The sequence below is a fragment of the Bufo gargarizans genome, chromosome 4 (assembly GCF_014858855.1).
Source record: "Bufo gargarizans isolate SCDJY-AF-19 chromosome 4, ASM1485885v1, whole genome shotgun sequence".
Lineage (NCBI taxonomy): Eukaryota > Metazoa > Chordata > Amphibia > Anura > Bufonidae > Bufo > Bufo gargarizans.
This window is the reverse complement of record NC_058083.1, coordinates 451,445,749-451,461,470: the sequence shown is the minus strand read 5'-3', so window position 1 is coordinate 451,461,470 and position 15,722 is coordinate 451,445,749. Positions and strand designations below refer to the sequence as shown.

The window sequence follows — 15,722 nt, the reverse complement described above, 5'->3', positions numbered from 1 at the left end:
CAACTCCTTACTTTATTTCAATTTAGAGGGTTACCTTCCACTGACTTCTACTGTTTAATACTGTGTAGCTGCTTTTCATATGTTTGTTGTGATATATATATCCTGTTCATTTGCACTGTATTTGCATGGCACTGTGGAAAGGGTTAATTAATATTGAGAGATTTTTGGGACTTTCTAGCTAATAATGAAAAGCTAATAATTTTCCACAGTTACCATAAGGGTTAAAGAAGAGTATGCTTTGGATGGAAAAGCCAGACTTGTTCACCACCAAAACCATGTCGACTGATTGATCTTTTGAATGTCTGGTTTAGCTATGCTATTATGTCTGAAGAGTTGTTTTGTCTGGAAAAACTGTGTTGTCATTGCCATTAGGTATTATTGAAGCTCTAATGCATTTCTCGGACAGACGTAAATTGTAACTTTGTATCTGTTTTGGCTGAGTTTCTCTACCCCTCTCACTAAAAGGTTCTAATTTAGCTAGAAAATGTAGAGCATTCAGAGCCCCTAGTATTTTGCAGTTAGGCATCAGTGCTTAGAAGAGACTTTGCTAGACTACTTGAGTGACCAGAAGAAGACGCAGAGATAGGGATGCCGAGTCACAGACCCTGGGTCACCAGCCCTGTGACCAAGGAGCCAGCTTGACTACTGAGCCACAGACTCTGGGCCACCAGCCTTTGGCCAGGGTACCAGCCTTCTAAGAGAGAGAGGGACAGCTAGCTCAGGCGTTTCCTCAGTATGAACCCTTCTTCCCTGGAGGAGACTGGAGAATCCAGCCCAGTACCTTGTCTGTATTGCTTTGCTCTTGAGTTCCTCCAGTAAAGAAGCACACTGGTTAACTGCAGACCCTGACTCTCTGGACTTAATTCACATTAGGGTGCACCACACCATACTATCCTTTCCAGAGAGAAGCAACACATGGTGTCACCTAGACGTGTCCAGGGGACCCAGTGTAGTGTTGGGGCCTCCCCAAACCCGGGCACTGCAATTTAGCATCACAAACAGGATATGGTCCGAAGGCAGCAGCGCAGGTTATTGTGGATCCAACCCCAATGGATTAAGACAGCCAGTGGCGACTACAGAAACGCTTAAGCCCGTATCTGAGGTGAACCAGCCCCATGAAAGCATCTGCAACTGTAAGTGTTCCCTGCTGTCGTAAAGAAATGTCTTCATGGGAGGTGTAGAAAACCTGCCTCCGAAAAGAAAATGTATATTGAAGAAGCTAGATAAAAGTCTTGCTATAAGCTATGCAAAAGTCTATATCTAGTCAAATTCAGTCAGGGGATAGGCGTATATTGTCAGCCATGATAAAAGGCAAAAGTGTTAAAGTCACCCCTTTAAAGGGTCAAGCCACCCCAAACCCGGCCACTGCACTACACATGGTACAATATGGTGTATTAAGGGCAATATTAAGAGGTTCCAGCCTGGGGCCATCGTTATCAGGATGCTTACTCCATGAGCATCAGGGTGTGCCACTATGGAACATCAGGGCTTGTGTCCTTTGTCCCCTGGTGAGCTATCTGGTTAATACTTGGTGGCTGACGGATTGGTATACGTTTCCTCTTTTGGTATTGTTTGTTTCCCAGTAATGCAAGTCTGATTTTGTCTTGCATATATTTTTAGTGATTTCTTAACCATACTCTGTCTAGAGGAAAGAAGGTTTCTCCATCAGCATAGAAGAGGATTCTTTACGATAAGAGCAGTGAGACTATGGGACTCTCTGCCAGAGGAGGTGGTGATGGTGAACTCACTAACTGTAATGACCGGCAACACGCACAGGGAGGAAAAAGGGAAAGTCCTGCCCAAGGGAGAGGGAAAGGTGGTGACCCCTAACTCTCCTTGCGGCTGGCACCTGACTGCCCTGACGTCCCTAGACGGGTTCCTCACCCGTGCGGCGATCACGTGCCTAAACCCTGGCTTTCCCTGAAATGAACCTTAGATAATGACAAGGCCGGTGGGATCGCTAGTCCTCACCACTGCACTAAGAGGGAAACACCAGGGAGAGGACAGACAAACACAAACACCCAGGTGGACGACAACAACTGTCCACAAAGGTCCAACAGGGATCCGGAGGGTAGCATTCTGGATCAACTACCAGAGAACGCAGCAACACAGCTCCAGTGGGTCAGAATAGATGTCCAGGCAGGAAGCTCTATATCTGGCAACCAGAGAAGTGTGAGAGGGGAATATAAGGAGGATTGGGAGTGCTGGACAAGGAACAGCTGAGAGAAGGAGCTACGGATCCCTGAGTGAGCCAAAAGGGTTTGCAAAGCAAACCCAGAAAGCTACAATACGGAAACATCCCTATCTTACATAGAGCGTGCAGCCAACCGCTGCGACCTCCTGACCCCGGGTACAACGGAGTCAGGCGTGGCTCTTGACACCCTCGTGACAGTACCCCCCTCTCTACGAGGGGCCTCTGGACACTCAGGACCAGGTCTCTCAGGATGAGAGGCATGAAAAATCCGAACTAGCCTGTCGGCGTTTACCTCAGACGCAGGAACCCACATTCTTTCCTCGGGACCGTAACCTCTCCAGTGCACCAGATATTGGAGAGAGCGGCGGACGCGACGAGAATTAATAATTTTGGATATCTGAAATTCTAAATTACCATCCACAACAACAGGAGGGGGTGGCAGCGGTGGCGGTTCTAGAGGTGGAACATATTTTTTGAGTAACGACTTATGAAAGACATTATGGATTTTAAAAGTCTGAGGCAACTCCAGGCGAAAAGCCACGGGGTTGATGATGGCTACAATCTTGTACGGACCAATAAACCTAGGACCCAGTTTCCAAGAGGGAACCTTCAATTTGATATTCCTAGTAGATAACCACACATAGTCATTCACTCCTAGGTCCGGACCTGGCGACCGTCTCTTATCAGCCATGCATTTGTATTTACCTCCCATATTTTTCAAGTTAGCTTGCACCTTCTGCCATACCGATGAAAGAGATGACGAAAACCATTCCTCTTCGGGAACCCCAGAAGACCCCCCCTCTTTGAAAGTACAAAATTGGGGATGAAAACCATATGCACCAAGAAATGGTGACTTGCCAGTGGATTCCTGACGGCGATTATTTATGGCAAACTCAGCTAAGGGTAAATATGACGACCACAACTCTTGGTTTTCAGACACAAAACATCTTAGATATGTCTCCAGGTTTTGGTTGGTACGCTCAGTCTGTCCATTCGACTGAGGATGGAAAGCTGAGGAAAAGGACAAGTGAACCCCCAAACGGGAACAAAAAGCTTTCCAAAATTTAGAAATAAACTGGGTTCCCCGATCCGAAACAACATCGGAGGGGACCCCGTGAAGCTTCACGATCTCACTGACGAATACCTGAGCAAGAGTTTTAGCATTAGGTAGTGCGGGTAACGCAATGAAGTGTGCCATTTTGCTAAACCTGTCCACTACTACCAAAATAACTGTTTTACCCGCAGACAAAGGTAAGTCAGTGATAAAATCCATAGACAGATGTGTCCATGGTCTATTGGGAATGTCGAGTGGTAATAGAGACCCTGCAGGACGTGTATGTGAAACTTTTGCGCGCGCACAGGTAGAACAAGAAGACACAAAATCCAATACTGACGCAACCTTGGCCACCAAAAACGACGAGACAATAGCTCCAAGGTTGCTTTACCACCCGGGTGCCCAGCAAGTGCCGAATTATGATGTTCCTTTAATAATTCGAGACGTAGGTTCAACGGTACAAACAATTTCTCTGAGGGGCAAGAGACCGGGGCGTCCCCCTGGGCCTCTAACACCTTCCCCTCCAAAACAGAGTGTACCGCAGAGACAACCACTCCTCTTTGAAGAATGGGCACCGGATCACTCACATTACCCCCTCCATGGAAACAACGAGAGGTATTCTTTGCCCCAGGACGATAGGTAATCACAAAGTTAAACCTGGTAAAAAATAGCGACCACCTAGCCTGTCTAGGGGTGAGACGCTTAGCTGATTCGAGGTACAGCAGATTTTTGTGGTCCGTAAACACAGTGACGGGGTGGACTGCCCCCTCTAAGAAGTGACGCCACTCCTCAAACGCAAGTTTAATAGCTAACAGTTCCCTATTGCCAATATCGTAGTTCTGTTCTGCTGCAGATAGTTTTTTAGAAAAGAAAGCACAAGGACGCCATTTGCCAGGAGACAGACCCTGAGACAGTACAGCCCCCACTCCCACCTCTGATGCATCGACTTCAACAATAAAAGGCTGAGAGACATCAGGTTGGACTAAGTACAGGTGCTGAGGTAAACCTCTCTTTTAGAGAGGAAAAAGCAAATTTAGCGGCGTCAGACCATTTTGAAAAATCAGTCCCCTTCCTAGTCATGTCAGTAAGGGGTTTTACGATCACCGAATAATTTTTAATGAATTTCCTATAGAAATTTGCGAAGCCCAAGAACCGTTGTAATGCTTTGAGGTTCTCAGGAAGATCCCAATCTAAAATTGCTTGGACCTTCCTAGGATCCATACGGAAACCTGACGCAGATAAATAATAACCTAGGAATTGTATCTCCTGAACGGCAAAAACACATTTTTCAATTTTAGCATATAATTCATTCGTCCGTAGGACCTGTAGTACTTGTCTGACATGCTCCTCATGTGTTCTCAGATCAGACGAATAAATTAAGATATCATCTAGGTATATTACCACAAACCTGCCGATTAGATGACTAAAAATGTCATTAACGAAATGTTGAAAGACGGCAGGAGCATTGGTCAGGCCGAAAGGCATAACTAGATTTTCATAATGCCCCTCAGGGGTGTTAAAAGCTGTTTTCCACTCATCCCCCTCTTTAATACGAATCAGATTGTAGGCCCCCCTAAGATCGAGTTTGGAGAACCACCTAGCACCCGCAATCTGGTTAAACAGGTCAGGAATGAGAGGAAGAGGGTATGGGTCTCGGATGGTTATCCGATTTAATTCACGAAAATCTAGGCAAGGACGCAGGCCCCCATCTTTCTTTTTAACGAAGAAAAACCCTGCAGCCACGGGTGAAGAAGAGGGTCTGATGTGTCCCTTAGCCAAACTCTCGGAGATATAATCCTTCATGGCTTGTCTCTCTGGACCTGAAAGATTATATAACCTGGTCTTGGGTAATTTTGCGCCAGGAATAAGGTTAACCGGGCAATCATAAGGACGATGAGGTGGTAACTTCTGACAACCCTTTTCAGAAAAAACTTCCTCAAAGTCCGAAACAAAAGTAGGTAGGGTAGCTATGGAGGCGACTAAGCAATTGCTATTTAAGCAATTTTCTCTGCACGGCTCACTCCACTCCAATATCTCCCTGGCCTGCCAATCCACCACTGGATTGTGCGCTACCAACCAGGGAAGCCCCGAAAAACTCATCCACTGACCAAAGCGCCTGAGAATCAGTAGGTAAAGAGAACGCCCAGGACTGCGGGTCCCCCTGCAGCAGGGAAATAACCACACCCACCCGCTGTTCTTCATTACCAGAGGAGTAATGGCGCAGTTTAAAGTATAATTTACAGGCCTCACGGAAAATCAAAAACTTGTCCCTTCCCCCAGAAAATCTGTCAGGGAGAGGGACCTTGGGTTCCGCAACAACCTGGTTACCAGTAGCAACCGCTGGGCTTGCAGTCTGTTGTAATTGCTGCTGTTGCTGGAGGACCGACGCCTTCAATCCTGCCACCTCCAAAGACAGGCCATGAGATTGTTCGGACAGAGCAGCAATTTGATCCATACTGGATTCTAAGTAGGTAAAAATATATATATATATTTTTTTTTTTTACCTACACAAAAATAAGGGCCAGATATAATGTAATGACCGGCAACACGCACAGGGAGGAAAAAGGGAAAGTCCTGCCCAAGGGAGAGGGAAAGGTGGTGACCCCTAACTCTCCTTGCGCCTGGCACCTGACTGCCCTGACGTCCCTAGACGGGTTCCTCACCCGTGCGGCGATCACTTGCCTAAACCCTGGCTTTCCCTGAAATGAACCTTAGATAATGACAAGGCCGGTGGGATCGCTAGTCCTCACCACTGCACTAAGAGGGAAACACCAGGGAGAGGACAGACAAACACAGACAAACACAAACACCCAGGTGGACGACAACAACTGTCCACAAAGGTCCAACAGGGATCCGGAGGGTAGCATTCTGGATCAACTACCAGAGAACGCAGCAACACAGCTCCAGTGGGTCAGAATAGATGTCCAGGCAGGAAGCTCTATATCTGGCAACCAGAGAAGTGTGAGAGGGGAATATAAGGAGGATTGGGAGTGCTGGACAAGGAACAGCTGAGAGAAGGAGCTACGGATCCCTGAGTGAGCCAAAAGGGTTTGCAAAGCAAACCCAGAAAGCTACAATACGGAAACATCCCTATCTTACATAGAGCGTGCAGCCAACCGCTGCGACCTCCTGACCCCGGGTACAACGGAGTCAGGCGTGGCTCTTGACACCCTCGTGACACTAACAGAGTTCAATAGAGGCCTGGATTACCGGAGAAGGGTCTTTGATCCAGGGAGTTATTCTGATTGCCGGATTTAGGATCAAGAAGGAATTTGTTTCTATTTCTATGTTTTGCACTAGCGCTCCTGCTGATAATTTTTCGTATTGCTGCGGGAATGAAGGAAAACGTCTATTCCGAAACAGCAGGAGCCACAGGTATAGCAGTGACATCACAGACAGCGATCTCAGGGAGCGCAAGCTAGCAGTTTCAGGAGTAGTGCCACCGGCCGGGGCAAACTCTGCATATCCATACTACTATAAGCTGACCTTGCATTAACAGTGGACTGTGCAGGACAAGGGAACCCACAGGTCATTGCAGTGGCCAGAACAGGTACTGTAGAACCCTGTGTGCCTGTAATGCTACCATCTGGAAAGTGACAGCATTGTCAGCAGTGGTGAGGGGGAGGTGAGTGGAGCATAGCACAGGTAGATAGCGGGGTACACAAAGGGGGAAATTTATCAAAACTGCTGCAGTGGAAAACTAGCTTGGTTGCCTATAGCAACCAATCAGATTCCACGTTTTATTTTTCAGAACTCCTTTGGAAAACTGGAAGGTGGAAACTGCTGGTTGCTATGGAAACTAAACCAATTTTGATAAATCTCCCCCATAGTTAATTTCGCCCCAAAAAATATTTCTGCCTCATTTCCCCCTTTTTCTGGATCAACTTTGCAGGATAATTGGCTGAACTAGTATATTACTATAATAGTACACTACCTTAGCAACAGCACTAAGCTTGTATCTGTTAATCCTGTTATATTCCAACATTTTGGCCAATGTTATCACTCCATTCAGTGGATTCATGTGGAAATAATCATGGTGGGGGCCCTGTATTAAAGAAAAAAAAATATTTTAAGTATGATTGGTCATAGTTTGGTTCAGTGCGTCAGTTTTTTGCAGATGTTGCTCTTTATGCATACAAGTTCAGTGAGGCTTAAATATTGTAATACGTAAAGATGAATGTGAAGACTTACCAAAAGACTATAGTTAATGAGAGATGTATTGTCTCTGGCCTCTACTTGTAGTACTGTAGTATTTAATACACTCGTCTGAAAAGGAAGCAAATAGTAACTCAAATTGTATATATTAAGTATTCCTTAAAGGGGTATTCCAATTTATGTTATTCTTTCTAGCAGTGAAAATAGAATTACTATTCATAAAGCTCTTTTACGGAAATGTACATAGAATTAAAGGGGTTACCCCATCTGGACATAATGTCCATTAGATGCGGGTCTCACCTTTTGTGCCTGATTGTATCTCATGAACAGAGGCCTGTCTCGCTCTGCCATAAATGGAGAGGGGGTTCTCTCCATTTACTGCTATGGATCTTCTGAAAACAGGTGAGCGCTCTCACTTGACTATTTACAGAAGTCCCATAGCAATGAATAGAGAAAGCCGTGCATGAGCACTCTCCTCTCCATTCGTGGGTCTGTTCTTGAGATAGGAGTAGATCCCCGAGGTGGGATCCATACTTATCGACATTTATGGCCTATCCTGCAGTATGCCATAAATGTCCAGATTGGGCAACATTTTTAACATATTTGAAATTATATTCTATAACATATGGGAAATAATTGGGGTCATTTATCAAACTGGTGTAAAGTAGATCTGGCTTAGTTGCCCATAGTAACCAATCAGATTCCACCTTTCATTTTTCACAGATTTTTTGCAAAATGAAAGGTGGAATCTGATTAGTTGCTATGGGCAACTAAGCTAGTTCTACTTTACACTAGTTTGATAAATGACCCTAAATGTTTGTACGTTTTATACCTTTAATCGATGTGGAGGACAAAAGCTGAATTCAATATAAAATTTAGTTTTCCTCAAGATGCATAATATGTTTTTCAGGTGGAAATTTTGCTGAAATTTGAGATGACTAGATGCAGTTCAGCAATGGCGTAAAAGTGGTTGTCTGATAGGGCATATCGGACATTGATTGGGTCCCCCCTATTTTGAGCTAGAGCGAAGAGCATTCCCATTGTGGGAAATGTATAGCTAGCCACAGCTTTAGTTCAATGACCTACCTCTAGAATGGAAGTATTGTAACTGTCTTGGACAAACATAGGCACATGAACATCTTCCTCCTTGTCACTGCTTCTTACATCCTGAGTCTTCTAAGATTAAGAAAATAAGATGCGGTTGAATTTCGCTCACGTTTTCCAAATGTAAGGATAATACAGCAAAGACGTTTTTAAAACCTTTGTAATGACAATTTTTATTAAATTTTTTTAGATTATATCTCTACATCTTCATGTGAAGAAACCATGTAAATCAATGTCCCTGTGAACAGAGATGAAAGGTTCTGCCTCTAATAATAACCAAGTCCTGTCTTAAGACTTCTTCCTGGAGTGCCACACTGACTTGGGCCTCATGCACACAACCAAACATTTTTTGCGGCTCGGATGCGGACCCATTCACTTCGCTTGGTGGATCTGCAGCGCCGATAAGTACACCAAAAAATAGGAGACTGTTTTCTTTTTACTTCGATGGAGCCGCAAATATTTCTTTGTTCCACAGCCCTCCAAAAAAAAAAAAAATATGTCCTTTCTATAATGGAGATGCAGATCCCCAATTGGTTGTGTGCAGGAGCCGTTATGTAGAAGTTTGATTTGTATAGAAGCATACTTAGTACACCATTTAGAAAATCTATATTCAGATATAATATGCAAGAAATGTGAAGACATTTTATAAATATATTTATAATAATTATTGTGTGCTGAACTGATGTTAAATCTTTGGTTACAATCTGGAACTGCATTTGCAATTTTACCTAGGAGAGGATGGAGGGGGGGGGGGGGGGTAAGTATTTTTACTCAGGATCCGGTGACTGGAGAGGCCCAAGGGCATCTGTCACTTAAGAAAACATGAGTATTATATAAGGCACATGATAAGATGAGGACCCTGTTACAGATTTTCCATCTGAGCCACGGAAATTCAAGTTATTTCTCTGATACAATCTATTAAGTAGAATAACTATAACGTGCATATGTCCAGAATATAAAAAAATGAGTAACGCTATGAAAAATAGGACTACATTACCCCGAAAAAATACAGACCAATACAGGCATATTACAGATAGTGTATCAAATGTCAATACATGAATACACATAAAAAAATACAAAAAAATGTATTGAATACCAAAAAATCTAAATCTTATACCGAAAGGGTTAGGCCTCTTTCACATGGGCGTCGCGTGTGAGGGCCGGATAAGATGCAAGTGCGTCACAGGAAAATGCAAGATTTTTCCGCGCGAGTGCAAAGTGTTTTAATGCGTTTTGCATGTGCGTGAGAAAAATCTGCATGTTTGGTACCCGAACCCGGACTTCTTCACAGAAGTTTGGGTTTGGGCTAGGTGTTGTGTAGATTTTATTTTTTTTCCCTTATAACATGGTTATAAGGGAAAATAATAGCATTCTTAATACAGAATGCTTAGTAAAATAGGGATGGAGGGGTTAAAGAAATAAATAAATAATTAAACTCACCTTATCCACGTGTTCACGCTGCCCGGCTTCTCTTCTTTCTTCTTCTTTGATGAGCTGGGAGAAATGGACCTTTGGTGATGTCACTGCGCACCTCACATGGTCCATCACATGATCCATCACCATGGTGATGGATCATGTGATGGACCATGTGATGAGCACAGTGACGTCACCACAGGTCCTTTTCCTCCTGGTCATCAAAGAAGAAGACAGAAGAGAAGCCGGGCAGCGGGAACACGTGGATAAGGTGAGTTTAATTATTTATTTATTTTTTTAACCCCTCCATCCCTATTTTACTAAGCATTCTGTATTAAGAATGCTATTATTTTCCAAACATGCTGATTTTTCTCACGCACATGCAAAACATATTAAAACACTTTGCACTGCGCAAACTAGTGGATGAGGTGAGTTAAATTTTTTATTTTTTTTTACCCCTCCATCCCTTGTACTAAGCATTCTGTATTAAGAATGCTATTATTTCCCCTTATAATAATAATGATCGGGTCCCCATTCCAATCATCTCCTAGCAACCATGCGTGAAAATCGCACCGCATCCGCACTTGCTTGCGGATGTTTGCGATTTACACGCAGCCTGGTTTGATCCTTGCTATGGGGCCCTACTTCTCTATGTACACCACTATTTGTCACATTCGCTACGTTCCTAGGCTGAGATGTCAGCACTGTCCAATTTTACATGTTGGGAGAAAAACAATGAACTGGAATGACAGCAAGAGGCGAACCTCTACAAGGATGGATAATCTGATTAGAGTAATGGTGCATAGTGATCCATTTTGTACAGCAAATTGAATTGGATTTCATATCCCAAGCCTAGTGTGGCAAACAATGTGTATACAAACCATCAGAAGGTGTTTGCATGACATTTGGCTACAAGCCAGATGTCCATTTACAGGTGTTCCATTGACCTCATGGCACAGCTTTCAAAGGCTATCACGATGTACAGTGAGACAGCAATGGAGACTGGAATGGAGGTCTGTCCTCTTCAGCGATGAGTCCAGCTTTTGTCTTGGACAGAATGATAGCCAGAGAGTGGCCTTAAGACACAGGGGTAACACCATGAAGAAGGCTTTACAAGGGAACATCACACCGGTCATACTCCTGGGATTATGGAGTATGGTGGCATAATATATGGTAGCCAGACCCCTCTAGCCTTCATTTCAGGTACACTAACAGCTCAGTGTTACATTCATTTGGTTGTGGAACAGTGGTTCGGCTATTTCTCCACAGTGTCCCAGGAGGCATTTTTCAACAGGACATTTCCAGGCCGCATGATGCTCATGCTACTGTGAGCAGCATACATGGCCTAAATGTGCTTCCTTCGTCTGCAGCATCTCCGGACTTGTCCCTCATTGTCATCATGCAATTGCAAAGGGACCTGCCAGCATTAGATGATTTGGATGGGCTAAGTATGTTGAGCATGGCAGAACATTTCTCAGACAACCATTAATAACCTCAATGATAGCACGTCAAGATGTGTAACTGCATGAATGTCTGCACGTGGTGCTCATACTCGACACTAAAGAAAATATAGATAATTTGAATATTTTGTTTTATACTTTTTTTTATTTGCATATCTCTAAAATGTCTATTGATAATGTAATTTTAATAATTCTACCACTTTTCCTTCTTGGTGTTGCAATTTCAATGCTGAAGAGTGTATATTGTATGTAGATATAGATATTGTAAAGAGTTGGTTTGGAAAGGAAGATATATTCCTGCCTGGCTCATAACAGGTTATGGCTTGGGTTCACATCACCATTTCATTTCCCGTTGTCCTGATCTGTCAGAAGAGCAGAAAAAAAACTGAGTCCTGTAATCCTGTATTTTAGGCAACCCTTATGCACATTTTGCATCACTTTTAGCCATTTCCATCTGAAATCCATTATTTTAGATGGGAAAAAAAAGTTGTGCATGCAGACATGTGGCGAGTTGATTCGTTGAAATCGATTTGCTCATCTGTAATACATACATATATATATACACTCAACATTGAAATTGCAACACCAAGAATGAAAAGTCACCTCTCATTGCCTCTGAGACAAAAGCATGACTCATTCCTGAAGAAGATAGACACCCATTCCATCCTCCATTGCTGGCTTGCAGTGCACTATGCAGCTTTTGAAAAGTGGTAGCATGAGGTCAATGGAATACCTGTAGCTGGACATCTAGCTTGAAGCCCAATATTCTGCAAACACCGTCTGATGATTTGTGTAGACACTGTTTGCCTAACTAGGCTTGCAGAATGCTGGCTTAACTGGGTGATAGGCCTAGGTCAGGATTTGCCTTTCACCGAGTTAAGCCAGTGCTCATAGCACTGATGAGGGGCTATCACCCCAAAAAAGCTGTCTGCAGATGAGGTGCTGGCATATATATTATCCAAGTCATGTCTCAAGGCCTATTTAAATGGTCAAACATTGACTTATAGGTTAGCTGCCATACAGCTGGTGACATAAGAGGCGGAGCTTGTTAAGAGCTCATTTGCATACCTTTCTTCCCAGAATTCCAGATGACCATGTATGGCCTATAAGTCTCCTTACGTCAATTAAGGCGTTGTCTGTAAGGAGAGATATTACCCCCCAAATTATGACTTAGGCCTCTCACCCAGTATTCTCTGCTCTGCACTGATAAGGAGCTATCTCCCTGAAACAGCTGTCTGCAGATGAGGTGCCAATTTATTTAAAGGGTCAAACAATTGACTTATAGGATAGCTGCCTTAAATTTGTTGGCATATGAGGCAGAACTTGCTAAGAGCTTTTTTGCATCCCTTCTCCCAAAAGTTTCTTATAGTCGCTTACTATTTTTTTTTTAAAGTTGGTTCAAACAACAGTGACCATTTAAAGCTCCTGGGCTCAAATGCAAAATGTGTAACAGCGCCACCCACTTGCCATGATGTGCACTGCATTCAAACTGGCTACCGGCTCTTCAGCTCAGGTCCCAACCTGATATGTTCCCAAGTATTCCTGTTCAGCTACATTTACATTATGCAGCTGAACAGGAAGACTCAAGAATGTATGCAGCTGAGACCTGATCAGGACCCCCCCATCCAGTGTGAGTACAGTGTAGACAGCAGAATTGGCAGCCCAACAGAGGGGTAAGTACTTACTAGAGGATCTTTGCACAGCAGGTCAGAAGGCTGCCAAGTTTTTTTTTTTTTTTTACAGAGAACCCCTTTAAGTAAAGTCTACAGAAGCATCGGTAGTTACCAGCTTAGTAGTCCTTAATGGTTTCGTGGTTTTGATTGCAGATTTATTAAATGTTTTTTCATATTTCAATTCCACATCGTCCAAGTCCTTTGTTGTCTGATTTCCTTCTAAACGAGGAGTGGAACCCACAGGCAAGTGTGATAATGGCTTACCACCTACTGGGATACAAAAGTATATGTCAATTATATCACTAGATATATAAAAGATCAATTTAGTATAACGTGCTACCAAATTTTTACTTTAAAGAAAGGCTTTTGCCTCTTCCCTCAGAAATCTACTGGACTTTACGCTAATACGTATAGGGCAGATTTACGAATCTTGTCTGAGGATTCATGCACATTCATATTTCAGTCCGCCAACCACAGATCTGCAATACCCCGATTCCTTCCATGTGCATTTTGAATTTTTATCGCACCTATCAATAGAAATGACTATTTTGTCCAGAAGAATAGGACATGTTCTATCATTTGCTATATGGCCACATGGATCTTTAAATATACGCCTGTGTGCATAAATGTGGACAGGGCAAACCTAGGCAGTCTGAGGATGCACCACATTTATCACACTTTCTCATGCTGTGTGATAAATCTGCTGCATGCGTAGATACTTTTGTCTAAGTTTACACTAACTAGTGGTTGGCTTACTTTGTGCCAACATTATGGCACACATAATGCATCTTAAAGGGAACCTGTCACGTTGAAAATTGTGTCTAAAATGCAGGGAACATATTCTAGAGCGGGAGGAGCTGAGAAGATTGATATATAGCTTTATAGAAAAAACATTTAGTAAAACAAATTTTTCCATTTATATCCATGCTCATTCTGAGCTTTGAAGTCAAGGAGGAGGTCTTATCAGTGACTGACAGCCTTCTCTATGACTGTGTATACAGAGATAGCTGTCAATCACTGATAGGACCATCTCCTTGACTTCAAAGCTCAGAATAAGCAGGATTTTAAATGAATATAATACACATTATACTGAATCATTTCCCCATAAATCTATATATCAATCTGCTCAGCTCCTCCCGCTCTATAACAAGCTTCCTGCAGATTAATTTGAATTTTCATGGTGACCGGTTCCCTTTAAGCAACACTCCCTTCCTACTAAGCCATGCCCACTCACTGACCGAGATGCAGTGGATTAATCATTTTGGTGCATTTGTATCATAAAAATTCAGTGACATTATTTTCCAGAAAAATATTAAACTTTGTGGTATTTTACGCCAAATTTTATGCACAAAAAATCTATATTATACTATTTTAACATTTTTATAACAATGCCACAAATACAATCATACCGCATATGAACCATTTTATAAACACTCCCCAAGAAATAAAAACTGTACCACCTACCTAACCCACCCATTATTTGGAAGAGGGGGTAACGATATGCCAACAAGAAAAAAAAAAGGAGAACAGAAGAACGAGAGAAGTTAAGGTGGGAGAGAAAAACCTTTATAGCCCCTTTATTTCAACCATGTTTTCCATAATAAAAACCCTTCAATTTCTAGCCCAATTTTTTTTAATTTACATGGGGTACTCAAGTTCTTTTTGTAAAAGTCCACAGATCTGTGCTGTATGGTGAAGGCGCAAGCCACAGTCAGTGTCATATAGCTCGTTGCAGCATATTTTTTTTAAATAATAATCCACACCTTTAATCCCACCTAATCACCCTTGTGCTCCACACACCTTAACGGTGCCCCCTTAGTGCCTCTGTACACGGTAAGGACGCTCCCTTAGTGCCACCTCATAATAGTGATGTCCCTTAGTTTTTCCTCTAGACAGTAATGATGCCCCTTAGTGCTCCTTGGATAGTATCATTCCCCAGTAGTGCCTCCCACTTAGTATGATGCCCTTAAGTACCCCCCTTTGCAGTAGGATGTCCCCTAAGTGTCCCCCTCACAGCAGGGTTATTTCTAGGTGCCCCCACACAGAAATGCTTCTTTAGTGACCCTGACACAGTATGATGCCTCTAAGTGGCACTGTCATAGTAGGAGGTTTCTTAAGTTCCCCCTCACAACATGATCCCCCTCAAAGTGCCCCTTGCAGTGAGTGATGCACCTTTAAGTGCCCCTCTCATAGAGTGATGTCCCCCTAAGTGGCCACCCACACAGAGGGATGCCCCCTTAAGTTACCCACTTTAGCGATGTCCCATGATGCCTCCAATTTGAATTCTCCCCTCCCCTACGTTCCCCCAACAAACAGAAAGGAGCAGGTCTGCTTTATTCTGTGTTATGCTTTCTATGGCTCAGCTCAGCAGGCAGGGGTGCAACTACCATAGCGGCAGACCATGCGACTGCTATGGGGCCCAGGGCAAGAGGGGGCCCAGTCTTAGTTGGTATCATCTCCTCTTCTACTGGGGGTAAAAACCTGGTCAGGACTCTATCCTCTAAAGAAACAACTTTTAGCAAACAAGGCAGTGGAGTAATGGCCCAAGGGTCATTCAAAGGGGTTTAGGCAGAAACCCTTCTGTCCTGTGTGGGGGGCTGGTTTGATCCTTGCTATGGGGCCCTTACTTCTCTATGTAACCACTGTCAGCAGGCACAATGACATCACTG

At 43.4% G+C, this 15,722-nt stretch overlaps 1 protein-coding gene across 2 annotated transcripts in view; it reads right to left on the bottom strand.

Annotated features, from left to right (window-relative positions):
* Positions 1-15,722, bottom strand: part of LOC122934218 (protocadherin Fat 4-like) — a 140,326-nt gene that overhangs the window by 110,293 nt on the left and 14,311 nt on the right. For both annotated transcript variants that reach the window (XM_044289521.1, XM_044289519.1), the window contains exons 2-5: positions 13,166-13,323; positions 8,490-8,579; positions 7,440-7,514; positions 7,183-7,293 (exon numbers count right to left, since the gene is read on the bottom strand). In XM_044289521.1, the coding sequence (XP_044145456.1) occupies positions 7,183-7,293; positions 7,440-7,514; positions 8,490-8,528 (225 nt within the window). In that variant the 5' untranslated portion in view covers positions 8,529-8,579; positions 13,166-13,323. The remainder of the gene's footprint in view (positions 1-7,182; positions 7,294-7,439; positions 7,515-8,489; positions 8,580-13,165; positions 13,324-15,722) is intronic.